Genomic DNA, 27,205 nt, shown 5'->3' on the forward strand with positions numbered 1-27,205 from the left:
CATATGTACGCCTAAATAATTTTTAAAAAAAATTTAGAAGTGACAAATATAAATTTAAAACTAATTTTTTAACTTCCATTAAATGAAGGATATATGTAAGCCATTTTGTAACGATAGGGGTATATGTGAGCCGTTTGTATAACGATAAGGACATATATGAGCCATTTTTATAAGGAGAGGTATATCAGCTCCAAATGACAAAGTTGAGGGGTATATCAAACCCTTTTCCTTTTTTTTTTTTTTGTCATTGAGGAATTGATGGTCTGATTGATAGGGAAGAAGATGAAGAAGAAAGGGCAATGGGTTATGGAAAAAAAAAATTTATGTATGAGGTACAACTAGTACAAGTTGTATGATACATTATTTTATTATAGATAGATTTTTATCTGTGGATTCTTTTTTTGTTTTTCTTCTTTGCCATTAATTTCTCTTTCCCGCTCTAGTCTAATTTTTCCCTTCTTTTTTCTAATTTTATGTTATTCTTAAATCTATATGCAATTGCTATCCCAAATTTACTCGGTATAGATGAAAATATGTTTTATTTTATTTTATTTTTTTAACAAAAAATATTTTTTACAAAATAATATTCTTATCATAACTACATAAGATATTAAAAATTAACATAATTTTTGAATGGTAAAAATAACTAATTTAGTAAAATAAATCTCTAATGCAATATAATTAAATTTATATATAAAAAAAGGTTAAAAGAATAGTGAAACACTTGTTATTAAATTAAACATTAAAATTATTTGGCATTTGAACATAGAATTTAAATTTATCTTTTTGTTGTATTTGAAATATATGGAGCAAGAGTTGAAAATAAAATTATGTTTTATTTTGATTAAAAAAAATTGAAATAACATTCACGTTTTAAACATAATATCAAAAGTGAAAAATGAGTTTAAAAAAAGATTATACTAACATACTTTTTCAAATTTGAAATATACCTTCAATTTGAAAAATTATATTTCAAATTTTCATGATCAAACATCAACTTTTAAATAAAATACAAAATAATTTTTAGATAAATTCTAAAAGGAAAAGTTCAAATGATACGAAATATGAAGGTGAAACATCGAAATATTTCTAAAGCCAGTTGTCATTTTATGTTCAATAGATAAATACTTGTTAATATATATTAAAGTATCTATTTGAATTATGCGAACAACTTTAAGGGATCGTGGATGACTTAAAGTCAAAGCATGATCATAACCATAATGAGTATGTTATTATTTTCATAAATCTTCATGGTCATATTTCTATGAATGAGACCTAATTAAAATATAATTAAATATCAAAATTGAAGATATTAAAGGAAGAAATGAAACTAACTAGTATAATAAAAATCAAGAAGATGACGTTAAAAAAGATTAATGCATGTACATTTGAAGGAATGAAAATGAACTACTTAATTAATTTGATGTAAGGGAAGTGTTAGGTTGATCACGAAGGTTTTGGCTTTTTGTAAACAAAATATTATACTACTAGTCAATAACACGCAATGCATACATGACTTAATATCTTCCTACCTAACTTTCATATTATTATTAATCTTTACTTTACTACTATATAACTTGAGCTTCCAAAACTCAAAATTCTCATCACAACATCTTATATCTTAATTACTAATTACTACTAACATTTATACAATGGCAACCAATATGATTCTCCTAATTGTTGCTTCTACACTTGTTTTATCCACAAATGCAATTAGGAGCCTTGATTCCATGAAATCTCAATCAGATGAACACATGAAGTTTGTACGTCATCCAATTTTACCACCATTTTTGGGTGGTCACGGGCTTGGTAGGCCCGCATTTGGTGTAGGACCGGTTATTGGATTCGGTCCTTTTGGAGGAATTGTGGGGGGAGTCGGTCCAAACAACGGTGGTGGATTGGGTTTCGGAACAGGAACTGGAACTGATAATGGAAGTGGATTAGGTTTTGGAACTGAAATTGGGAGTGGATCAAATTTCGGGTCTAGCAATGGAGGAGGAGGTTTCGGGTCAGGAAATGTCGGTGGAGGTTTTGGTTTTAACGGTGATAGTAATGGAGGTGATGGTTCATTTGCTAGTGGCCAAGCTAAAGCATCACTTGGAAATCAGAAACCTTGAATTCATCATCATATGATATATTACTAGTATTTACTAGATTTCACACAAATAAAACTAACTTCGCATATTGCGCTAGTTACTAATTATTTAGGAGAATTACTCATCTTCCTTTCAAATATATATATGTTATGGTTTGATTTGGCATATTCTTATATTATGAGTCAAATTTGTAGTTTGGCTGATTATGCAAGTTTTAATAACACGTATGTGTTTCTTAATTTACTTGGCCATGTATTAATATATGTTTGTTTTTTTTCTCTACTTTTCCGTCATATTGAAGTTATAAATCAATGACAAATATAACTTTGAAACATTACCGCGTGGAACACGAATCGAACCAGAGTCATGTCCAGACCCGGCGAATGGCGATAGGATAGGAGCGGCTTCACCTTACCTTAAATTATCTTCGTCAGATCCATAAATGAAAAAAAGGGGAGTTTTTTTGTTTATCCCTAAGAGAACAAAAACAAAATATTAATTTTGTTACCTATGACTGATCATCTCAAGTTTGCCTCGATTTGTTTCACTTGATTCAATAAATTAAAGGGTAAAGGAAAAATGCACAAGTACTTCCTAGACTATGACGAAATTTCAGAGACACATCTTAAATAAATTAAGGTTTTATCACCTCCCTGAACTTATTATTTTTTGTAATTTTGTGCACCTTTTTTTATTTACATGACATTCAAATATTTCTCACGCGCCTCAATTGCGTGATGTCACAGAATGTGCCACGTAAGACCAAAGGTGCAAAAAATTACAAAAAAATCAGAGAGTAATAAGACCTTTAATTAAGATATATCTCTAAAATTTCAATTATAGTTTAAAGGAATACTTGTACATTTTTCCAAACTAAATAATAAGTGTTCACATATTACATTTAAGAGTTTTCTTTTGTCCTTGAGGGTGAAGAAAGAAATTGTGTTACCTCATTCTTAGTATGTATACTCATGGCCCTGTATACCATTATAAACTTGCCAATTAGATCGGTGTCAAATCACTATCTACTTTATAAAAGGAATGATGCTTCACAATTTCAGAGGGCGTTGCACAAGATTATGATTATAAATCATGTGACGATAAATTAGACAACATATAAAACTATATTAAAAGAAATATATATTATTATATGATACGCAATTGGACCCCTGGGCAAACTATTTACTCTCATATCACCTTCCCCATCAAAGTACAATTACGCTTAATCAATAGGGGATTTTGAACCCAAAGTACTATTGAACCCACAAAGTCGTTATACCAACTCCCCTCTTAGAGGTTTTATAAACCCATAGTATTTGGTTTAGGGTTGGTTTTGTTGGAAAAATTTGAAAAAATAACTGAATCGAACCAATAAATTATATTGGTTTCATCTATTTATGAAAGCGAAATGTTCAATACGAAAACATTTTTCTTATTGGTTTCATGTATATATATGAGTATCTCTGACAATTCTTGATGGTACTAGAAATATCAATGTCACTTTCTTCTTGGACAAAATGGTGAATTCTGAAGTTCTTTTTCATAGTAAATTTAGAGATTGAAAGTTTTATAATATCCATTGTTCTAACTATTATTCGTTTTGAATGGATTGTTGTCAATTTTTTTCCATCTCGAATAAATCATTGCTTTAATGTATATGGTTAATAACTGAATAATTGAACCAAATCAAACCAATACAATCAAATCGATAAATATATATTATGATTGATTCGGTTTGGCTTTAAGAATTTAAAAATCAATTAGACTAATTTGATTTTGCCCAATAATCAACCCATAAACACCCCTACACGGTGGTTAGGGAATCAAAAAGTAGTTAGATCCATCAACAGAGTTGCTAAGCCCATATGCATTTTAATGGGCCGGATTAGAAATCAAACAAATGTAGCCCAAATTCAACTTCTCTTTTCTTCCCAAACCCTCCTCTCCTCTCTCTGTTTCTACTACAAATACAAAGTACAAAGAAAACAAAGGAAAGAAGAAGAAAATCTATGGCGGATGTTGTACAGTACAAGCTGGAGCGTATGCTCCCTGAGCTCGACGACCTTGAAAAACGCTGTCTTTTTAGCCGCCAGGAAATAGCGGAAATAGTGAAACAGCGCCGGAAATTTGAGTACAGGCTGAAGAGACCTAGTCCATTGAAACAGGATTTTGTAGCATACATTGACTATGAGAAAAGTCTCGATTCTCTAAGACTTCTACGTAAAAAAGCTCAGATGAAAACAACAGGCGATAGAAAGCTGAAAAAGTCTGTTTCAGATTATGCTGGAGTTTCCAGGATTATTGAGATTTATAGGCTCGCCACCACCAGGTTTAAGGGAGATATAGAGCTTTGGTTTCAGTATTTGGAGTTCTGTAGGGAGCGAAGGAACGGTCGAATGAAGAAGGTACGTTTACCTTTGCAGAAACTTGTTTAATTGAAACCTCAAGTTTCGTGTTTTATCCTTCAACTAGTTTATTATTTTATAATCCAGACATTTAGAGAGTTCTTAAATTGTCTAAGTGAAATGACTTAACAAAGTTATTTGGCATTGAGGCATAGTTGATTAGTTGATTCTTGATGAGATTAATATATTATTAAAGAGCAAGCAAGTTCTAAAACATTATTAATGAGTATAATTGAAGGCCAGTTAATTTTTCTCTTATTATGTTGAAATGTCTTCTATTTGATAAAGTTCGATTTGTCGTTGTCCTAGTTTATTAGTTTTGCACTTTCTGCAAACCAGTGAATTTGATCAACTTATTTTCTACATAAAAATCCAAAGCTGCAGGCTTTTAATGTGTACTTTTGAATATAATTGTAAATCAAGGCAGTGAACATACTAAACCTTGATTACAAAGTTGGTTTACAAGTTATTCTGGGTAAAGTTTCTAGGTTTGACTCTTTTACTTTTCTTAGGATTTAACTATCAATATATATTTCTTAATCATTGGTTGTCCTACCTGTATTTATTCACACACATATGGTCATTTGCAACCTGGCAAATGGAAAAAATCTGTCTGGGGTTGATTTTCCTCTTATATTTATGAGTTCCAATAGCACAGAGTTCTCTGAAAATGGATAGGTTGTCTGTTTGACTGAAAAAGAGCTTTGAGCGCTTGTTCTTGCATAAAGCGCATCTGATAACTCTTGATAATTAAAACCTGCTAGTGCTAGAGTCCAACTGGGGTACAGGTTGTGGAGAAAGCTGATTAAATTAAGTAAAAAGCTAACCAAGGCTCTTTCCTATATGCTAGATATATATTTAATCAGATTAAGTTTTGCCAATGGTTCAAGTAGGATTTGGAGCATGAGAGTGTCTTAACTTGGACGGCTTTCTTTGTGTAAAATCATTAAATGTTGAGAAACTGTGCTCTCAGGTGTCCTATGCTGTTCTCATGCCTTTTGTTCTTCAATAGGCCCTTGCGCAGGTAATCAGGTTTCATCCTAAGGTGCCTGGAGTATGGATATATGCTGCAGCTTGGGAATTTGATAACAACCTAAATGCTGCTGCTGCTCGTGCCCTAATGCATAGCGGCTTGAGAGCATGTCCAACTTCTGAGGATCTTTGGGTAGAATATCTTCGAATGGAGCTAACATACCTAAATAAATTAAAGGCCCGCAAAGTTGTGTTAGGAGAGGATGAGGGAACACTAGCTCGTTCTGGCAATAGTGCTAAAGAGGAACAGTGGAGAGATGAGAACAAGGAATTATTTATTGTCCTTGATGATAAAAGAGAGGAAGACAAATTATCCAACCTTCACGACGGAGACTCTAAGGAAAAATTAGATTTGTTTAGGAAACAAGGTTTAAGTGTTCTCCAGACAGTTTATGGTGGTTCTATTAAAGCCCTCCCTTCCAGTTTCAGTTTAAGAACAAAGTTTCTTGACATACTAGAAGCAACAGATTTAGGTCATTCAGAAGATATGCGAAATGAAATACTTGCTGATATGAAACGGGACTTCTCAAAAGAACCAAAGTATTGGGATTGGCTTGCAAGACAGGAAGTGATTGATCTTAATAATCCAGAGACTACTGAAGCAATGACAGTTGATCAATTAAGCAGCGCTATTCAGGTAATTCTAAACCTTAGTTGATCCACATGTTCGATTTTGATGTTATAATCTAATTCCTGTATTGCCTGTAATGTGATAATTTCTGGATCTTTCATGTCTAAGATCACGTTAAAAGGACATATGTTTGCCAGAAACTTAGGCTTGCTATTTATAAATGAAGGTTCTTAATTCCTTAATAATCCTCAATCATTTTTTACTTCAATTCTTCAGTCTAAGGAAAAAGTGGCATTAATTCTGTAATTACCTCTTCTGAGAGTCCGCCTTCTAGTTTGGTTGGAAGATTGTTCCTTCATGTGCAACAGAGAGTGCTATATGAACTTTACTGTTGTGGACAATTTTATACTTATCCAATGGCTAAATCAGATGACATATACCAAAAGTCTTTGGTTGCACATGAAACATTACGAGGCTTGTGCTTTACTGTTTGAGATCTTCCTTTCCTTTAGTTTTATGATTTGATTCACTCTTTCAGTGCATTGGTAGTAAATCACTGTTTTACAGAATAGCCTGTATAATTTCTCCGTTCATTAGCAGGTGCTGGCAACTGTATGTTCTTGAGCGACAAATTCTGATATACTTTTTGTGGGCTCGAGTGGGGTGGGGGGTTGGTTCATTATCGGCCGTACTCCTTTTATGGTTTATATCTGTACCCTGCTGACAAGACTACCCACATTGATTCTGTAGGTTTATGAGGAGGGTTTAAAAATTGTTCCTTCAGCTTCAATGTTTGATTGTTATGCAAAGTTCCTGACGGATGTCATCCATTTTAAAAACAAGGGAAGTCAATCTTCTGAGCTTTTCAGTACAGCTAGTCATGCTATGGATCCTATTTCACATCTCTTGGTAGTATATGAAAAGGCTGAAACCATGGGGTGCATCACAGAAGATCTTGCTTGCCAGCATGTTTCTTTTCTACTGCAACTTGGGAAAGTAGATGAAGCTAAGACTTTGGCGGAGAAATTGTGTTCTGGAAAATTTTCAGAAGCAGTGCAGCTATGGACTTTACGATTCTCAATAGAAATGAGATTTATCCAGAAGAACTGTACTCCAAATAAGGCAGCTCTGTCTTCTATCTTTGAACCCATGAGAAATGCTTTGTTGAAACTTCCCATATCAGAAGCAGAAACTATATGGCTTATGGTAGGCCAAAGCTTTTATCTTCTCCTGTTTAGAGTCTTTTTCATGCATTATAAGATGGTGATAGAAACTGTATTGCTCCTTCTGACTTAGCTGTGATAGATGATATCTTGTTTTCCAGTTGCATATATCAATATTTCTTCTGCTAATACATTTTTGGCGTAAAGGAAATTATGTAGATGAAACTGAATCCTTACTAGATATTATAGAGTACTTGTAAGCTGACCAAGGATACATTTTTTGCTTCTTTTTTAACATGTAAATTCACCATCTTTGTCTTTGTACTGATGATTAATATAGTGTTTCTTTTAAAAAAAAAAAACACTTTTGCTATTTGAATAGATTCCTTTGTGAGCATTGAGGCTTGATACAATACTACATATAAGATGCAAGTCTGCGCAGTGCTTATATTTCAGTGGATTCCATTTAGTGCACTTTATGTTGAGTATGTTAGAGATGTATCAGTGGTTGAGACATGGACATGGCTACTCCATTTCACTATCATTTGTGTTGTGCTTTTAATTTTCTTTTTGATTTTGTAGTGCTTCATGTGATTACATATGTGAATACAAGTCTGAGCAGTCTTTATATGTTTGCAGATCCCATTGAGTTCAGTTTATGTTACATTGTTGAGCATGTTAGCATGTTGGAGATGTATAAGTAAATGACGGATGCATGAGGCATCACAGTTTCACTATTGGTTGTGTTTTGGGCATAGATTTGCATTCATAAGAAGTGCGGGTTCGTCCATGTCTATGTGAGACTAAACTAATATTACCCAACAGAAACATTGATATTTTCTCTGTAGTTGTTTGGATGGAAGGTCGCAGTGCCAAAATAAAATAAAAATAGGACCTCTTGGAGCCAGTTCCATGGTATTTTGATCAAGCGCATGAATTTTCTTCGTTTATCGTTTTAATTTTTCTTTCAAGTAATATTGTTACATGCCATTCTGTCTGATTTCCTTCTATGCTTTAGTTTTACTAGTGTTGAATGAGTGGAATGTTAATAAGCTTGAACTTCGTAGATCCATTTACTCCCAAAAAAATCTTAAGATCCACTTGCATTACATATTATGCAGGCGCTCAAATATTTTTCCACTCATAAGAAATTCTTTGACAAGTTGGTTGAGACTTCTATATCTTTACTGGCCAAAGATGGTGGAAGTGATGATGGTTTTTCCCTCTCTGCTACCATCGTCAATTTTGCTCTGCAAAGGGATGGACTTGGGAGTGCTAGAGAGTTGTATAAGAGGTATGCTACTGCTGATTGATTATTGCCATGTATATATTATTGCAAACATCTATGTCTGATAAACTGTTCTGTTATAGTAAATGTGCTCCTGTACGTTAACCTAAAGAAAGATTTGTTTAAGAGCGTGGTAAGAATGTGCTGACATCTATCTTTAGCCCACTTTTTTAAGGTTAAGGGAATAGAGTCTACAAAATGAACCCTCTTCCAACTGGATCATTTTATGAACAAATCATAGTCCTTCATTATTGCGTTAGCTAATCAATTGTTTTCTAAAGTTGGTTTAGGAAATTAGGTACCATGTTTGTTCACGTGCTTACTAGTATCAAAAAGATTAACCTGGTGCAACTCTTACTTGATATTGTGTCCTTTAAAATTGAAGGACTTCCAAGTGTTGAGTGATATAAGGGTTTTCTTCAGTCTTAAAACTTTGTTATCAAGTATTATTTAATCAAAACTTCTTCCAATGTGTGGGATCAAATTTAGGGGTGCTGAGATGGTAGATGATGTTTCATTTTTCTTTAAATAGGTACATGTTGACTGACATTGACTGCCTTGTGCAGATTTCTTGCTTTACCGCATCCAGGACTTTCTTTGTACAGGAATTGCATTGAGCTGGAATTGAACCTTGCGTCTAGTGGAGATAAGATTAGTCTTGGAAATGTGCGAAAACTATTTGAAACTTCACTTACAACTTATGATCAAGATGTCAGATTGTGGCAAGACTATTATAATATGGAAGTCAAGGTACGCAATATTTCCTTCTCCTCCTCCTTTGGCGAACAAATTATTTTTCTCACTAAATAGATAGCAGAAAATGTTCAGAGATATGCTGGGAATTAGAGGAAAAAGGTGTGCGCTGTTTCAACTCCAGTTGTTAACCTAAAAAGAAGTGCCTTCTTAAATGATCACATATCTTGGCATGGTTATAAGTCATGAGTTCTTAAGTCTTATTGTCAGCGCAACAGCAAATATTTTCGATTGGTTCATGATAAAGAATCATGCCGATGAACATAAAATTAAAAAAATACTAATGTCCTCTCTCTAATAGTGATGTATTCAAGAATTATCCTCCTTTGCCTATTATTTATTCATTTTTTGTTTGGGAAGGTTTTTTTTTTGCTGGGGTGGTCAGCCTTTGGAGTCAAGTAGCATTTCTAGTATTTCAAGGCATTGTTTAATTGGCTTAACTCATTAGTGTGAGTAATGATGTGTGTTGTGCCACTAATTATTTACATATGCTTTTGTAAAAGATTATGATCCAGCGATTGTTGAAGGTAGTGGGGAGGTTTCTTAAATGGGCTTTGGGTGTGGAAGTATTTGCTGCCGCTATTTATTAGTATGTTCTAACTTTGTGATGTTACTCATGGTCATGGACTATGGATAAATGAGCAAGCATATCTAGTGCTGATTCTTTTTTTTTTTCCTTGAAACTACTGTTCAGTTGGGAACATCAGAAACTGCAGCAGCCATTCACTGGCGAGCACGGAAAACCCTGAAGAAGAGTATTTCCCTTCTACCCTCACTGAATATGTGATCAATCTCATGTGTGAATACTGTCAAAATTTTGACTTGGGAATGAATACTTTGAGCAAGTAATATAACCAAAGTTCTCTGTGGAGGTCTGGCTAATGTGATTTCTTAAGCGGTGCACCATCTCATATATCATTGAGCTGCCAATCTTGATCTACATCACACTTTGCGGTATTGGTTGACATGCTTTAGGATATTATGTCACTGTTAAAAGAGCTTCCCTATTTTCTTAGGCAGGACCTTGGCAACAACTGCTTTTAGGAGAGCTATTGTCATCTGTTATTCAATTTTCTTGACCTCTCAAACTAGTTGGAACGACAATTTTGTAGACAAGCACATTTAGCTTTGTGTGTCAAACAGACATTGTACCATTTCTATCAAGAAAGCCTTCATATGGTTTCTTCTAATTTCAAGTGTTCAAATATAGTAATATCTTCATGTTGAGTTCTAGTTCCTTGATCCACTATTTATGCCATAAACTAAATCTTTCAAGATTGCACTTGATTTTGTGAATAAGTTGATTCTTGTCTAGTCGTTTGTCCCTTATTTATGACATGTTAAGAATTCGATTTATGTACACTAGTTGTCGATCATCAAAACTTCAAATTCAACATAGCTCAAAAATAATTAAAGTAAAACTAATAAGACATAATTATAGACTTCTGCTACAAATGACATCAATTCACGAAGGAAACTTAAAATAAATAACGAACACCATGTTTGAATAAAAAGAATACTTGAACGTTTGTGGTTGCTTTAAAATGACAAATGGTAATACATTGACACAAAATATTTCCTCTTATAGAAATACACAATATTCTTAAAGATGATTTGTCTTACTATACTAATTTTATTAATCAAGTACAGGAGAAGTGTTTTTAATTTTTATATTTGAATAAATAATTGTATCAACAATTAAAATTTAAAACCTATTTTCAACCCTTCTAGCTTTTATTATTTATATACACCAAAAAACCATTAATATCGAACAATTTAGACATAGACGTAATTTTATCTAGTGCAGTATGTTTGGAAGTATAATCGAGCTTGAATTAAATTAAAATTTAGTCTAGCCTTTAATATTTAGTTATGTGCCTAACTAGTCTATTGGGGAAAAAAATGTATTCATATAAGTAGTATAGTAGGTATATCAGTAGTATTTTCAATTCGATGAGCCAAAATGAATTGTAGTTGGAAGCTAATGTTTAGCTCAACAATTAAGTTGTTTAAGTACAAGTTAGCTATAACAGGCACTTATTTTTTATATTCGGTGTTCGATATTTATATTGAAGAATAAAAGAGTATTTATCACTCCAATACAATCCTTGTTGGTGCAGAAGCTTCCTCTTCCCCATATGCTTATTTTCCTCTTACACTATCACATATGTTATTACTCCCTCCGTTCTTCTTTCTATGTCACTGTTTTAGATTTCACGTCTCTCAAGAAATTAGGTAAGTTAATCATCCTAGTATAGTGTCCTTTTGAAACCAAATTTTCAATAAGTGAATATAAATTAATTTAATTTGATTAATTAAACTGACTAATAAATATGAATTAATCATTTAGTTGTCTAATATTAATTAAATTTTTATATTCGGTGTTCGATATTTATATCAAAAAATAAAAGAGTATTCACCACTCCAGTACAATCCTTGTTGGTGCAGAAGCTTCCTCTTCCCCATATGCTTATTTTCCTCTTACACTATCACATATGTTATTACTCCCTCCGTTCTTCTTTCTATGTCACAATTTTAGATTTCACGTCTCTCAAGAAATTAGATAAGTTAATCATCCTAGTATAGTGTCCTTTTGAAACCAAATTTTCAATAAGTGAATATAAATTAATTTAATTTGATTAATTAAACTGACTAATAAATATGAATTAATCATTTAGTTGTCCAATATTAATTAAATTTTTATATTCGGTGTTCGATATTTATATCAAAAAATAAAAGAGTATTCACCACTCCAGTACAATCCTTGTTGGTGCAGAAGCTTCCTCTTCACCATATGCTTATTTTCCGCTTACATTATCACATACGTTATTACTCCCTTCGTTCTTTTTTCTATGTCACCATTTTAGATTTTACGTCTCTCAAGAAATTAGATAAGTTTATCATCCTAGTATAGTGTCCTTTTGAAATCAAATTTTCAATAAGTGAATATAAATTAAACTTAATTTGATTAATTAAACTGACTAATAAATATAAATTAATCATTTAATTGTCCAATGTTAATTAAATTTATATTTTTAAGGGCAATAACTTTTATGGATAAAACAGGAAAGAATAGTGTTGTTCATATGTTGATTTTATAGAATAAAAAATATTAATGATTATCGATTTCTAAGAAGGCAATATATAAATTGGAACACAAAAGAGTAGTAAAATAAGAAAAAAAAAAAGGAACTTGTAATCTTACTTGTTGTTGTAATGGTAACAAATTTCCAATAGAAAAATTCTATTGGAGTATGTAGAAACATTAAATTGTTGAAATTTTATTATTGATACTCCCAAGGCATGAATGCCTATAACAAAATTAAGGTAATAAATACTCCACACCCCTTTTCTTCAATTCACTTTTATACATAATTTAAAAGAAAAAAAAATTCAATTTGCTTTTGTTAAATAAAAATAACTTAATATGTTATAAAAAAGATAACCATTAAATTAGGCCGGGGTCTGGGGAGTATTTATTAAATGTTTATTTTATTGAATCACCCTCACACTAAATGTACTTCAAAATTTTTAATTGCTTATTAATATTCTATACAATTACTTAAAAATGAAAAATAATATAAAAGAAAATAAAATAATACTCTCTCAATTAAATTTTTTTTGAGCCTTCATTGCTATGCTTATACAAGTATAGAAAAATAAATTATTTTTTTCTTTTCAAAGGGGAACAACAATTCTAACTTGAGTACCATAAATTTGAATCCATTACAATTTTGACTATTGTTGAACGATTAAACTTCTCCACTCATTTGTTTATTAATGTGAAAACAAAATTCTGTTTAATTTAATCCTAATGGAAGTTTCTATCATTTGATATAATTAATTCCAAACCAGAACAAGCAAACAAATTACTTATTTTAGGAATTTACTTTTTTTTTTAATTCATAAAAAGTAAAGCAATCACATGTACAAAGGATTTATTAGCCTCATTTACAAGTCAATTTAGGCTTATATTATACTAGCTGTCACATTTTAATTGGCAAGGTTGGTAAAAGTTTTCGTTTCAAAAGAATTAGTATTAATTATAAATCGAAGATAAAAGTAACTAATTTTGTATTATTTTGCCTTTAATATTAAACTTGCGTTTAGACAAACGGTATAAAATTATGATTTCAAATTTATATATGCAATTTGAAATTATAATTACAAATTTCATTCTCTCTAAAAAATAAATAAATATGACTTTGAGATTTCAAATCACTATTTTAATTTTTAAAGAAATGTAAACTTGACTCATGAATTTATATTTTGTAAAAAAAGAAAGAAGAAGAAGACTGACTCATTATTTTAACTTAAAAAATTCATGCTCAGCGTTAAAAGATTATGCATACAATATAACTTTTATTGTATTAAAAATTTTAATATTTACCACCATCATTGACTAGTAGATCTTTATAAAATTTCAAGCATTAGTTTGAAAATTTGTAAACGCTAATATTTACTTATAAAGAAACATGAGTAGCTATTTATCTTGGCTAAGAATATTTAAATATCTTCTTTATTCAAATAAAATTGTATAACAATTGAAGAAATTTTGATAGTTTTCGTATAAAAATACAACATAAAAGAAATTCACCAAGTGTTACAAAACTTAAAGTATCTATCTGAGATTTATTTTATTTATAAATTAATCTTATCAATTATATGTTAAAAATCTAAATTTGACTAATTATATAATTAATAATAAAATACTACTACTTATTATTAATATAAATAAAATAAAATGAAAATGAAAATGGAAGTATAATAATTAAAGAAGCCCCAAACCCAGTACACCAACCAAAGAATACCAAATTTACATTTCTAAAAAGTTGAAGGACCTGAGTGTAATTAAGAGTTGTATGCATAAATGCAATTGAAGATGCAAAAACCTCTCCAAATCAAATTCTTCTTCTTTTTCTTCGTGGTGGTCGCCCTTGTCAGCTGACTCTGAAATCGATTTGAATTATGATTCAGTTACTTTTCACTTTGATTTTTGCTGAAATGGCATTAATCATCATCTTCGTCTTCAAAACGCCATTGAGGAAGCTTGTTATAATGGGGCTTGATCGAGTGAAGAGAGGACGAGGACCAATCATTGTGAAAACTGTTGCTGGAACTGTTTTCGTGGTTATGATGTCTACAATCTACAGTGTTGCATCGATCCACACGCGATGGGTTGATGAAGGTGGTGATATTACTCCTACTGATCAGATTCTTTTGGCTCAACATCTTCTAGAAGCTTCTCTTATGGGTAACTGAACTCTCATATTCTATCTCTCTAATTTAATTTACCAGTTTCGATGTTGACTTGTTTATCCGATGTGATTATACTATTTGCACCGTTCCAATTTATTCGGCGCCTTTGGATTTCGAGAGTCAAGGTGTTTTAATTATTTTAATAAATTTTATTCTAAAATCTTAATTTCTTGTGTGAATTAATGGTCAAAACTAAAAATTAGACTATCGAAATACAAAAGTGCCACAATTTGACTGATGAAGTATTAATTATTTCTGAAACTTATGGATGTAAATTAATTAATTGATAAATTAAATTTATATAAAATATGTGTGCGTGGACTGCAACATTGTGCCAGTAGAGGCAGATTTCGGATTTGGAGGTAGTAGGTATACATATTCGCAGATGTTCCTTCAAATTTGTTGTATGCATAAAGAACATAGTTTGAGGCCTCATTTGTTTGTATTCTAAATCTGAATGATTCAAACCTTAGGTCATTAAGCGTATTTTTTATATGAAAGTTAGCACTCGCTCGGTGTAATAGATCTTGATCATTATTTACTGATTCTTAATATCATTAACCTATATTTTTGTGTGGAAAATTTTCACCACCACCTCGATCCACCACCTCTAGCACCACTTTTACCACTGACAACAAGTATTGTCACTCACTACCACACCTACCACCTCTGTAATTATTATATGCACTGCTGCCATCACCGCCTCCACCAACACTATCAAGCACGACCACCGCCACGACCAATTCCTACTACTAACCACCTCCACCATCACAACTATCACCAAATTCCACCAACACCATTGTCAACCACCACTACCAATACCACCAACTGTTAATATCAACCAACTCCACCACCAGTACCAATTCCGCCAACTGCTAACATCAACCAACTCCACCATCACAACCACCATTACCATTGTCACGCCAGTCACTACAACACTAACCACCTCCACCATCACAATTACCGTCAGCACCATACTAACCGCCACCATTGCATCGCTCACTACAACAATAACCACCTCTACCATCACAACTATCACCATCACCATTACTAGCCATTGACACTACCTGTCACCACCACCACCACAAACCATCTCCACCATTACTAGCGAACATAAAGTTACATTCTTTATATCAAATAATGATTTATTTTATTAAATTTATGTTTTTTCCTAATATTTAATTAATTTTTATTCAAATTATATATTTCTTATGTTTAAAAATAAATAATTTATGCACATTCAGATGTTGAAAAAACAAAGAGTCTTAGTTTCAAAAAAAAATTAGTTTCAAAGAAAAACAAACAGTCTGTATCACTCAGTGTCCAGATCTAGAGCAACATTTTATCATTTAAATGTGCATTCAGATTCAAATGTCTTTATCTCAATGCAAACAAATGAGGCTTGAGTGTGAGATAGTAGTGTACTTCTTCTCAAAGCAAAAGGTGTAAAACAACAATAAGGTTCATGGGGCTTGAAGCGAATATGGTGAAGCAAAGTGCATGCTTCTTTGTAGTGAAACACAAAGTTTACAGAAAATTAAAATTACCATAAAGATAAAATCAAAATCCTCAACAGTTGCATCATCGTTGACGCGTACGCTTTTCTGAAATGTATGGCTTCACGCATGAAGCTATAACTCCTAAATCATCGCTTCATCGCTTTACGCAATGAAACAATGGCTTTTATAGCACATGCCGTGCACGTGCATCCACCGCTTGTATGCAGTATCAGCTCTCCAGCATGCAAACAGTGGGTTCACCTGCACTACCATCTCAGACTCAAACTATACACATTCATTTATATTAGCTATACACACATATGTATGTAGAAATCCACCTACCTATAAATAAACCTTCCTCTTGTTCTGATTTTGGAAATTCAATCCCCTCTTCTATGATACTTTTCTTTTTCTTTATGTTTTCTAGTATATCTATTTTGCTTCATTGTTGTCTGTATTGCTGCATTTATAAACTGAAACTCTTCTCTTCCCTTATCCCTGCAACTTTTGAACTGAATGATTTGAATTATTGTTCATATGTATACTGCTTCTGAAGTATGAGTAAGCATCAGTGATTTACTAGGAATTACAGCTTTTATAGTTTGTTTATTCAGTGAAGCTTATACCTTTTATTTCATTTGTATATAGTCTATACTAATGAAGGTCTAATTGATCTGAATAATGTTGACTTTTTCAGTTTGTTAGCTTAAGTGTCAAATTAGAGTTTGATTCTCTAGTTCTTTTTGAGAACCTTGTTATATGATAGTGGTTCTATTCAGTCCTCTCCAAACAATGCTTTATTACTTTTGATAAGTGACTACTTATGAGTATTTCATGACGATCTGTGTATCAATGATTGAATGGGACATGCTAAAAACTTTAAATGCTAGTTTGACACACTTCTTTTTGCACCACAACTGTTGTCGACCTTATTATCCTCTGCTATATAAAATCATCGATCTTCATTTCTTTAAGCATAGAGTGTTCGAAAAAATGTTCAGAATGCATAACTTAAGTTCTTTAAAAAAGGGAGGAAACCTCAATACCTCATTTATTTTGGTAAAACTGCGGCTTAGAATGGAGTGGTGGAGATCCTGCTTTTACAGTCAACTTTGCAAACTTATGCATGTTTTCTTCACCTGTGGCATCTGGCTATAGGCCAGTCAGTGTTCATTGTGAATACTAGATAAAAGATTACTTCCTTCATCCCGTTTTTGTTTTTTAGTTTGTCCCAAAGAATGCTACATTTTCCTTCGTAGAAACTAAATAAGCTTATCATTCCCATGTTACCATTAATGACAGGATTTTTTAGTTCTCTCTTGATATAAAACTCATTTCTTTTATACAGGGATACAAAATAAAAAGTCATTTAAAACTCTAACCACCACTCATTTAATAGATTACTTTGGTACTTTTCATATAATTAGCTTATATGTTAAAATTATTTTTAAATTCTTAACTCCCTGTCTAGCTAAGACCTTAAAGACGGGAGTACTATGTCGGTACTATAGTTGAATATAAACTGCCATGTGAATATGCTCTGACTTTACTTCTGCCTTCCTCTACAAATTACTTCCGACCAAAAATTGATATCTGATCCGTAGAAGGGTGTAATGGAATAATGATCTATGGATTATACTCACTTGATAAAATTCTATTTGATCTGTTCTTCACTGTCTGCATCTCAACCACTCTCCTTCACTTTGATTCTTTTTTTCTTATCTTTTTGGGGGAGGGGTTGATCTATATCTGTGATAGCATTATCTGTTGGTTTTTGTATTTAATTATATGTTATACGTTTGTATTCAATAATTTGTTTTATTAATTCTTTACAAAGACATGCCGAGGGTGCTCCCGAAAGGCAATTTAGTTTTCATTCAAAACAATCTCTTTAATGTGTTCTTAAGTCAGCATTTAGCAAATATTCGATATGAGAATGGATGATTTGAGTGCAACCACAAATACAATCTACTTTTATGTTCTAGTCACTACTCTGCCTTCTGCTGTTCTAGTTAATTGATTATTCAACTCGTATAAGAAGGAAGGAGAAGGTAAAGGTACACATTCAAACATATCATGGCCTGGTGTTGGCCTTTCTGGGCTGTTTATTTCTAAGCTAGAGTTATTCTTAAGCTGAGATGTTTCACTAGGCATTCTGCCAGGTTCTTGAATCAGGACATATTTACTGAGATAGTTCTGAAACTTGCATCTGTGAAATTACATTTGTGCTTACTGTCTAGATGAACTACGTTGTCATCCTTGCCTTGTTCTCTCTCGTGATCGCCAGCAGAGGCAGATCTAGAACATGAGGTTCTGGTTGCCCACTATCGTGAACGTAGGTGTTGCCATTTACTTGATCCAAATAGAGTACATTTGATCTGTTTGACCAACCTTGGGTTTCGGTTTGTGTTATGTTTTTCTTTTTATATATAAAGACAAATAACTGAATGAAAAAATGTAATAATTATGACAATTATGCTCAAGGCATACAGCTTAGAAGAGGGAAACTATTTATCTTTTATGCTTAAAATAAAGAGAGAAAATGCAATTCGTCCAAATTTAATAAAAGAAAAAAGTTCAACAAAGATTAAGTTAAAAAGTTTTAAAATTAAGATACCATGTTGATGTGTGCACCAGATAGGAATTAAAGACGAGTCCTTGAGAGTAAAACTTGACCCTTCACCACTGGCACCTTTCTTTCTATCAGTTCTCCAGGTGGCACGATCATTATTTATTCTATTTCTTATATGTATGTACACATACAAAGTCTCAGCCGTCTTTTAGAGTGATACCCGTAAAGAGCGTTATCTTACTGTGGAGTGGTTATATGGGTATTTAATATATAAGAGTAATGCTCGACTCTTCCCTTCTTTTGGATTTGGAAGTTTTCAATCAAAAGGACTAGAAGTTTAGACTAGGAAGAATCTCAAGGAAATGGGCTACTAGAGCTTTTTGATCTAGTGGTAAGAACGTAAGATGTAGTGTGTGGGTTAGGAGCATGTCATAGGTTTACACCTTCCTAAGACTGAAGTTTGGTATTTTAATGGGGAAGGGTAGTGGGGAAAAGCCTGTTCGCCATTGAATTTCAAACCGTGTGCCACTAGCCCTCATGGATTTATTGGTTTTGGAAAAAATATTGTTGGGAAATGCTCATGGATCAAGATAGAAAAATTGGAAGAACATTCCTGCATGGAAATTGTTTTTTGCGAGCTATTGATTCATTTCAAGTCATCTTGTCACAATGATGCATAAATGTCACTAATGATGGTTATGTTTCCACTGTTACTGCTATGAGATGTGAAATGAGCTATCAACTGATAGTTATTCTCTTTTTCGCAAAATTATTAGTGTTTAAGCATTTTATCCTAGTTCCCAGTTTCTTTTGGTGTTGTTCGACTTTTGGATTTCACAATTAACCTTTTGTGCAGGATTCTCCCTCTTCCTTGCCTTTATGATTGATAGACTACACCATTATATAAGAGAACTTAGTATGAGGAGGAAGACAATGGAAGCTGTGAAAAAGCAAAACAGAGCCTTTGAGGATGGAAAGAATGGGGCTTCAGAGGAGATCAAAACTTTGGAGGGAGAGGCAAGTGCATTGCGTGAAAAAATTAGGCAGCTGGAGTTAGAACTGGAGGAGAAGGCCAAAGAAGCAAGCAGTGCTGAAGCCAATGCAGGTGCTCTAAAAAAGCAGTCAGAAGGATTTCTTCTTGAATATGACCGGTTACTTGAGGAAAACCAAAACCTTCGTTCTCAATTGCAATCACTGGATCGTACGTTGTCACGTTCTGATAGCAAGAAGGTTTCATAAAGAACCATGTCCCAGTCCTGTGAAAAGACCTGCAATTTCTATGATGAATTTGTCACTACCTTGGTAAGTCCCTGCTCAAAAGCTGGACGATAAAGTGTAAGAATGCAAAGCTCTGAGAGTGTTTTTCATTTTTCTCTATCATAGTCTTCATGTCGTAATGCAAAAGGGGTTTAAACATTATGAATACTAGAAACTTCTTCTTTCAACGTATAGTATTACTCTATCACCAGGAAATGTGATCCGTCTCTGCTGTCGTTGCCAACTATTTAACTATCACTTTAGCTCAGAAAAGTTGTCCTAAATTAACTGTCCAAGACTATAGTTGACAACTTATTTTAGTTAGACCTTAACATTGAACTACTTTCTCTGTCCACCGTTACTCATCCTCTATTCATTTTTACTTGTCCAGTTTGGAGATTACTTTACCAATTTTACCATATAATCATTTCCCAGTGACAACATTGGAATTTACTATATATTTTATTTAAAGGGTGATATAATTAGATTGTCATTCTTGCTAAGAGACGTGGCTGAGGCGACTTTTTTTAAGTCCTTCGTTTAGATGTCTTGTGTTTTAGGTGTATCTGAACATCATTGTTCAATACGTGAATCAATCAGCTGACTTTGTTCTTCATATTCAATGACCAACGTGTCCTAAAATTTAATCAGGAACTCCAAAATAGTTATATGAAAAAAATCAGAAAATGTTTTCTTCCATACCATACACGCCGGTCTTAAAAGACGATACATTCTCTAACTGATTTCTGTAGCTAAAATTAGATAAAGAAAGTGAACTCATATTATTCTTGCACACGCAAGGAACAATTGATGAAGTAAATTTAAGCTCTCTTCACAAATATCAGTAAAACACACATGTATATAGTAGCAGTGCAGAGAAAAGGCAAATATTTACAAGTATGGTTTCTCTAAAACCTTAGAGTGCTCATACATTCAATCGCATTTGTTATATCTCTCTCTTTATATATTAGAGGGGTGAATGTAGAGGCATTAGTTACATTAAGCTGCTTCAGCAAATCCAACTCTGAGTTTGCCATAATCAAAGACGGTGTGATATCGACCCATAAAAATATCACCCAAGATCCTGTAACCATGGAGAGTACATCATTAAAAGGATAGTTGGATATTTATAAACCCTTCGAAAGAGAAAACATAGGAAGATAAATTTACCAGAGAGGTCCACGGGGAGGAGGAACATCCAAGCCAATGAAACCACTTATACATTGTGCTTGATCACCCTCGCCAACTTTGAGTATGTACTAATAGCAGGAAAAGAATCCAAAGTCAGTACGTACATACATTCATATCTACGACAGAAAGTTAAAAGGAACACAACTGGAAAAAACCGAAAAGGATCCACACATCGACTTGCAACTTTACACATTGAATGTTGGAAAATATTCATTGAAAGAACAGGAAAGACTGGGAAAATCCAACTACTCACAATCTCAAATATAGAAGTACTTCTTGTTTTTTTTTTCTTTTCCTGTTTGACAAATGTTGCACTAGACAGGCATAGCTAAGTATTACAGTCAAAATCCATTTTAAAGCATACCTCATTGGGGGAGAGGTCAAACACTTTGCCACCAATTGTGAAGGAGACTGTAGGCATGGAAGAAAGCTTTCCACAGTCAACAGCTGATTCTCCCATTGGGCTTGGGAGACGCTCGCAAAGCTGTCGGTCAGTCAGTCAGCATTCTGTATCAAACAACAAGAGAAAATTATAGCAACAGGACTTTTTACCTCGTTCAGATAGTCCAATATGCGATCTTGAGTCTGGTTTTGTCTCAGTTGATTCTCCATCCATACGACTGCCATTTCACAAGCAGAGCACATACCATCATGCAGTCCTGCTGATCTGCCAGCTTTCTCATTCACTACACTCTCAATTCCCATACTGCAGAAGAAGGCCACAGCAAGATCCAGCATTTATATCAGCATGATGGATTAACTAATGCACTATATGGTCCCAGCAGGGCAAATAGAGCCTGAAGACTAACCTGACTCCGTGAGTTCCATCAAAAGTGCATACTCCAACCTGTGAGCAGACCTTCTTTGGATGTGCCTACTTAAAAGCTGACCAATGAGATAACTAGGAAAGACATATAGATACCAACTGCTATTCTGCAGCCATCGCACATCAAACAAATGAAAATGCAGTTAAACAGTTGAATACTCACCTCTGCTAACAGCAAATCCATGATTGTTTGCCCGTACTGCTGAATTACAGCTTTGCATTGTTGGCTTGCAACTCCAGAGGCTCCAATAGCTTGATTAATCATAGTGATTACAGTCTGAAAGAAAGGGGACGTTTTGAGACTGATCAGCCTTGGAAACATTTCAGGTCTACGATTGCCGAGACAAACAATTGCAGATTTTTCTCCGTAGATTATATTGATGTCATTTATAAAGTTAACAAGATAAAACTGGCTACAGATTTCAAGTTGGATAATTTTCTTCTCAAATAGAAGAAGCTTAAGCAAATAAATAGAGAGAACGATGGAGGCAGAATAAGAAGTGTTACACTCATTTAAAATATCATAAAAGCGAGACCATCAGCAAGAAGCAAAAAACAACAGTACCTACTATGGCAGCTTTGGCCATTAAACAGAACAAGCCAAAGAAAGAAGAAGATTTGCAGAACTTGGCCGAGCTAATAAAGCTAAAAGATGGTAAATTCAAAGACATTATCAATTTCAGTACTGTCCTTTATGTGAATGAAAAATTGAAACACAACACAGATATGGACTTCTTGTTATTAACTCATGAATCACAGGAATACATCACTTCTGTAGTGGAGAAAGCTGTGGAAGGTTCAGAGAAACAAGAAAATCAACAATGGAAATGCTAGTAGTGATGGTGGAAACAATTAAGACAATAATTCTAACAAAAAAAAATTGACATGTTTAATATTCCAATTTGAGGGCTATCTATATTACCGTTGGACCAGCCAAGAGAGAAGTCCCTGAATCTGCTATAGCAGAGCACCCACTTTTACAGTAACCTGCGTAATGTGTTCATATAGGCAACTCAAATAAAATGCAGATTCTATATCCAGGTAGAGACTGACTTTCAATAACAGCCCTTAATTCGGCAATCCAATTCAACAGGTACAGAAGCAAAACATACCGGTAGCTTTACCATCGATCAGAACATCACCCATGTCAAACTGCCAATCATATTACTAAGATAAGATAGCAGTTATACAAAGCATGAACATGCAGACAGTATCCAATTGATAACCCACCTGCCAATAACCTTTCCTCGTGACTGGAACATAAGTGATTTCTCCCTTAAAGTGATTAGGATCAACACCACCAAACACGATTTCTCCACCTTGCTCTTCCTCCGTGTTTCGGTTGAGCCAAAATGAGAAGACGGGCTCTTTGATAAGGCCCTGTTTGACCATGTTGTACCTGGACAAGACAGAAGATGCTGCCCAGGTTAATTATCAAAGCGAATTTAACCAAAAAGAGACATCCAGCATATCCTACATTCATGAAAATTTAGTCCTTAATGTGTTAAGCAACATCTGGAAAAGAGACGGTGTAGAGCATGAATATGGTCTATGGGAAAGAAAGAGAGGAAACAAAGCATCATCCACATACCAAACTGGAACAGCATTTCCAACAGAAATCTCCTGGAATCCAAGACCCAATATACCATCAAATTTGGCTACCAAAAATGTGACACTTGGTTCTCGGGTTGCCTCAATAAATTCCTAATATATTAACACCTTGAGATATGAGATTTATACTTCAAGACAATTTAAAGCAACTGAGGGGTGGTTGTAGTTACCTGATCTGTTACCACAAGATCACCAACTTTCACATTATCCTCACTGAAGAATCCAGAAATAGCTCCACTACCATACTGAATTGCAGCAGACTCCCCTGTATGCCAAATTGAAGAATTATCACGGACTATATCACAGGAAATACCATGCAAAATAAGGTATCGTGGAAGCATTTGACAAGATTGATTGTATTATGCACAAGGTAGGAGCAAGTTACCACATCTAGTAAACCTAGTCAACTGCAAATGGAATTGTGATAGAACACAAATGCAACAATAACTAGTTCTTTATGCAATTATTTTTTATAAGAAAAACTTGCTAAGACACAGATGCAAAACCTAGTTAATTAGGAAGAAGTAAGATCTTCCAGCTATACAGAAAATACCAGAGGTTAGAATCACAACTAGACACCAAAAAGCTCACCGCAGAGAGAGCATTTATCAGTGTTGTCAAAGGCGCACTTAAGCCCTGAAGTGAGGCTCAAAATGTGTTGAGCGCTTCACCTCGCTTTATGTGCACTGCTGTTGTCGTATTCAAGGTTTTAAAGCAAACTTTTCCTTCGCCAATGAGCTTCTTTTGAAGAAGTGACACTATACAATTGATAATTCACTTTATCATAATTTATTTTATTTCAATTTCTTTGGTCATTCATGTTTGTAATCATTAGTCTTGGACTAAAGACACACACATACATATATATATATTTGTATTTTTTCTCCCTTTGCACTTTTTATCATTAAAGCCTATGCTTTATTTGCACTTCGCGCTTAAAGCACCAACTGGCCTTAGAGCTTTTTTGCTCTTTTCACCTTTGATAACATGCATTAATGTTCTTCGCAAAATCCAACCATGGTATGTACTGAGAAATACAAAATAAACAGCCTCCATTTATGTCCCAACATTCAGAGACACACACTCATCATTTAACCTTTCCAAGAGAATTCCTTGATGCACTGTGAGAAACACACAAGGACAACAAGAAAGGTGGGTACAGGGAGATAAACCCCCGTCCCTCTGAGAGAAAACCCTGTACACCCCACCATATTCCATATGAACAAGAAGGCACATATTCTAAAGTTAGCAGCACTTAATAAGTGGCATTAGAAGGCAGCATATGTTTCACACAGCAACAAGGTAGCAAATGACCATAAGAAAGTATTTGCATCCATATATAAAAACGAAAAAATAACATACCATTCTTCTTATAAGTACTTGATAGGCTAGATTTGTATTTGGCATGAAAGAAACAGGGAACCTGCAACAAGATAGACAATCATCAGATTCAAGACGGATGCATGGCTAATGTTAGCATTCGTTACTATGCTTTGTATCATAACCATGTATAAAATCTTACAGAGAAATAGCACTTGGATGATGGCACCCACAAATTCGAGCTACCAGTGTCAAAGATCACAGTGAACTTTTGAGGTGGAGTGCCTACACCAATCTCCCCAAAGTATTGAGCATCCATATAGTTCTTTAGTGCTACAATGTCTGTATCCTCAGAGTCCCCAAGTTTACCACGGAAGTTATACTTCCTAATAGATGGCCTCATAAGGTCCCTCTCCTTGGACTCAAGGCGTGCAGCAAGTCGGTTGTTTTGATCAAATTTCATTTTTTTCAACCCAATTCTAACAAAGCCATCATTTGATGAGGAGGCTAATGGAATTAACAGTGCTGAGAGAAACAGTGCAACAAGAAATATTTTTGCTCCCATATTGACCTATTAGATTTCAAATCATTATTCAATTTAGCCAATCAATCAAGAAAACAACACTATTATAACATTCAACCAAGACAAGTAAATAAATAAGTTCTTCTTCTTAATAAACCCTCAAAACCTCCTAAATCATGACATTTTAGCAAACTAATCACTTGCAAACTCATGGTTTAGGCACAAAATCATAGGAAAATGCTAAGTACTAACAGCAGCAGCCGAAACTAGATACATCAGTCAATCAATTAAGCCTCAATTCGAAAATCTGGGGTGCAGTTATCTGATTCCTTTCTATCCCAAGTTCCGTACCCAATTCAGCATAAATTCAAAAATAAATGCCAGAGAATAATGAAAATCAGGCCTTTCATCTCAGAAATTTGTACAGTTTCTGGTCCTTTCAACTAGTACAACATATTATCACCTAAAGAACGCCTGGAGGCAAAACCCCTCACACCATGCAAACCATAAACATAGATAAATGTCATTAGACCTAAAACATGAAAAAATTGACGAAACAGGAAAATATATAATCCTAAACTCCCCATTACCAGTGGAGTCAGTCAGGATTAAGAGTTTGGAGGTTTTAGAACCGTGGATCAGGGGTTTACAAATCAATATACATATATATTTAATTAATTTCTTCGTACAAATACAGAATCTACGAAAAAGTTATTGAGTTCGTCTAACCCACGAACCCCCAGGTAGCTTTGTCACTGCCCATTACCATCAAAATTGAAGCAGACACCCAAAATGGAAATAAAAAAACCAGAAATAACTGTTCCATACCTTGCCAAAAGAAGACAAATGTGTATAAAGCTAAACTCAAAACCATATAATCTGAATGTAGATAAACGCAAAAATTGAAAGAGTATAAGAAAACATACTAACCAGATTGATGAAGCAAAGAGAGGAGAAAGGGTGAATGAGAAGAAAAACTCCTGCATGTATAAATAGGAACAAGAGAAAAAACAAAATCGAGATCAGCTATTCTTTTGATCTTAGCCGTTAAATCTTAGAATTAAACTTGGACCGTTCGATTTGTTTTATAGATCAAAAATGGCTTTCACGAGATTTTTGTTTTGAGAAAGCAAAGAACAATTCGTAATTTGATCTGAACCGTTGGATTGTAAATCGACGGTCTGTATGAGAAAATAATGGGGAACAAGGATGGAATAACGTGACGAAAAACGACGCGGAATAATATAACAGAAAGTTTACGTGTTGGAGGAATGCATGCAGCACTTTTTCCCTTTTCACCTCATTCTTCTTCTTTTTCCATCTGTCTTTATTTTTTATTTTATTAATTTTTGAAGACATAATAAATAAATATAATTCGTAAATTGATAACTATAATAGTTAGTTTTGAATATGCATATATGACAACAAAAAAGTGGATCTAAGATATAAATTTGACCAGCTTAACATATAGGTTCTATCACCTAAAATAATTAAAATTTTAAAATTATAGGTCCAAAGTTATTTTTACCTATCCAAACAACTTAGAGAGGCACTAACCAATTCTAAAAAATAAAATAAAACAAGATAAATAAAAGATTCAAATTTCTTAACTCACTTAGAGAGGTGCACCCACTCATAATCACATAGTATGATACTTCAAGTGTGGGTTCATATATCTATATTTAAATATTTTAAAAAATAATATAACAATACTATATATGATTTTAGGATGGGAGCTAGGGGAGGAGCTACATTGCATCTGAACTCCCTTCGACGGATAATTATATTATTTATACATGGTTAAAATAAGTTTATATGTATATATAGTAGATGTCGAAC

At 33.6% G+C, this 27,205-nt stretch overlaps 4 protein-coding genes across 6 annotated transcripts; 3 read left to right on the forward strand and 1 right to left on the reverse strand.

Moving 5' to 3' along the window:
- Positions 1-1,525: 1,525 nt before the first annotated feature.
- LOC544300 (glycine rich protein) lies at positions 1,526-2,377 on the forward strand. The gene is given in 1 exon segment (NM_001247067.3): positions 1,526-2,377. A coding segment is annotated over 1 exon segment (465 nt). The 5' UTR covers positions 1,526-1,652; the 3' UTR covers positions 2,118-2,377.
- A 1,612-nt stretch (positions 2,378-3,989) lies between these two features.
- On the forward strand, positions 3,990-10,498 carry LOC101257911 (uncharacterized). 2 transcript variants are annotated; one of them, XM_026029201.2, is made up of 7 exons: positions 4,004-4,501; positions 5,514-6,170; positions 6,855-7,310; positions 8,389-8,561; positions 9,122-9,305; positions 9,812-9,897; positions 10,003-10,498. In XM_026029201.2, the coding sequence occupies exons 1-7, from the start codon at positions 4,106-4,108 to the stop codon at positions 10,055-10,057; spliced, it is 2,007 nt and encodes a 668-aa protein (XP_025884986.2). In that variant the 5' UTR covers positions 4,004-4,105; the 3' UTR covers positions 10,058-10,498. The 2 variants fall into 2 exon arrangements, with proteins under 2 accessions (XP_004231614.2, XP_025884986.2); XM_004231566.5 differs by lacking the exon at positions 9,812-9,897 and having other exon boundaries at positions 3,990-4,501.
- Positions 10,499-14,103: 3,605 nt separating this feature from the next.
- LOC101258207 (uncharacterized) lies at positions 14,104-20,111 on the forward strand. The gene is made up of 2 exons (XM_004231567.5): positions 14,104-14,562; positions 19,495-20,111. Exons 1-2 carry the CDS (start codon positions 14,277-14,279, stop codon positions 19,875-19,877), a joined length of 669 nt encoding a protein of 222 aa, XP_004231615.1. The 5' UTR covers positions 14,104-14,276; the 3' UTR covers positions 19,878-20,111.
- Positions 20,112-20,653: 542 nt separating this feature from the next.
- LOC101258506 (aspartic proteinase) lies at positions 20,654-26,435 on the reverse strand. Of its 2 annotated transcripts, none has more exons than XM_004231568.5 (14): positions 26,297-26,435; positions 25,046-25,414; positions 24,886-24,946; positions 23,694-23,788; positions 23,504-23,616; positions 23,143-23,311; positions 23,025-23,064; positions 22,835-22,899; positions 22,076-22,189; positions 21,896-21,960; positions 21,639-21,792; positions 21,451-21,570; positions 21,066-21,154; positions 20,654-20,979 (listed from the first exon to the last, which is right to left on the reverse strand). In XM_004231568.5, the coding sequence occupies exons 2-14, from the start codon at positions 25,406-25,408 to the stop codon at positions 20,895-20,897; spliced, it is 1,533 nt and encodes a 510-aa protein (XP_004231616.1). In that variant the 5' UTR covers positions 25,409-25,414; positions 26,297-26,435; the 3' UTR covers positions 20,654-20,894. The 2 variants fall into 2 exon arrangements, with proteins under 2 accessions (XP_004231616.1, XP_069149413.1); XM_069293312.1 differs by having other exon boundaries at positions 26,195-26,302.
- Positions 26,436-27,205: the final 770 nt, after the last annotated feature.

Source organism: Solanum lycopersicum, chromosome 2, assembly GCF_036512215.1.
Source record: "Solanum lycopersicum chromosome 2, SLM_r2.1".
In the NCBI taxonomy this organism is placed as follows: Eukaryota; Viridiplantae; Streptophyta; class Magnoliopsida; order Solanales; family Solanaceae; genus Solanum; species Solanum lycopersicum.

Bases quoted from the DNA above. Each gene is read 5' to 3' on its own strand.
- LOC101257911 (XM_026029201.2), top strand. From the start codon at position 4,106: ATGGCGGATGTTGTACAGTACAAGCTGGAGCGTATGCTCCCTGAGCTC. The intron at 8,562-9,121 runs GTATGCTACTGC...TGCCTTGTGCAG, and splicing joins GCTAGAGAGTTGTATAAGAG to ATTTCTTGCTTTACCGCATC. The intron at 9,898-10,002 runs GTATGTTCTAAC...ACTACTGTTCAG, and splicing joins TTTGCTGCCGCTATTTATTA to TTGGGAACATCAGAAACTGC.
- LOC101258207 (XM_004231567.5), top strand. From the start codon at position 14,277: ATGATTCAGTTACTTTTCACTTTGATTTTTGCTGAAATGGCATTAATC. The intron at 14,563-19,494 runs GTAACTGAACTC...CCTTTTGTGCAG, and splicing joins TCTAGAAGCTTCTCTTATGG to GATTCTCCCTCTTCCTTGCC.
- LOC101258506 (XM_004231568.5), bottom strand. From the start codon at position 25,408: ATGGGAGCAAAAATATTTCTTGTTGCACTGTTTCTCTCAGCACTGTTA. The intron at 23,617-23,693 runs GTAACTACAACC...TTAATATATTAG, and splicing joins ATCTTGTGGTAACAGATCAG to GAATTTATTGAGGCAACCCG. The intron at 22,190-22,834 runs GTAATATAGATA...CCTTTCTTTCAG, and splicing joins CTCTCTTGGCTGGTCCAACG to ACTGTAATCACTATGATTAA.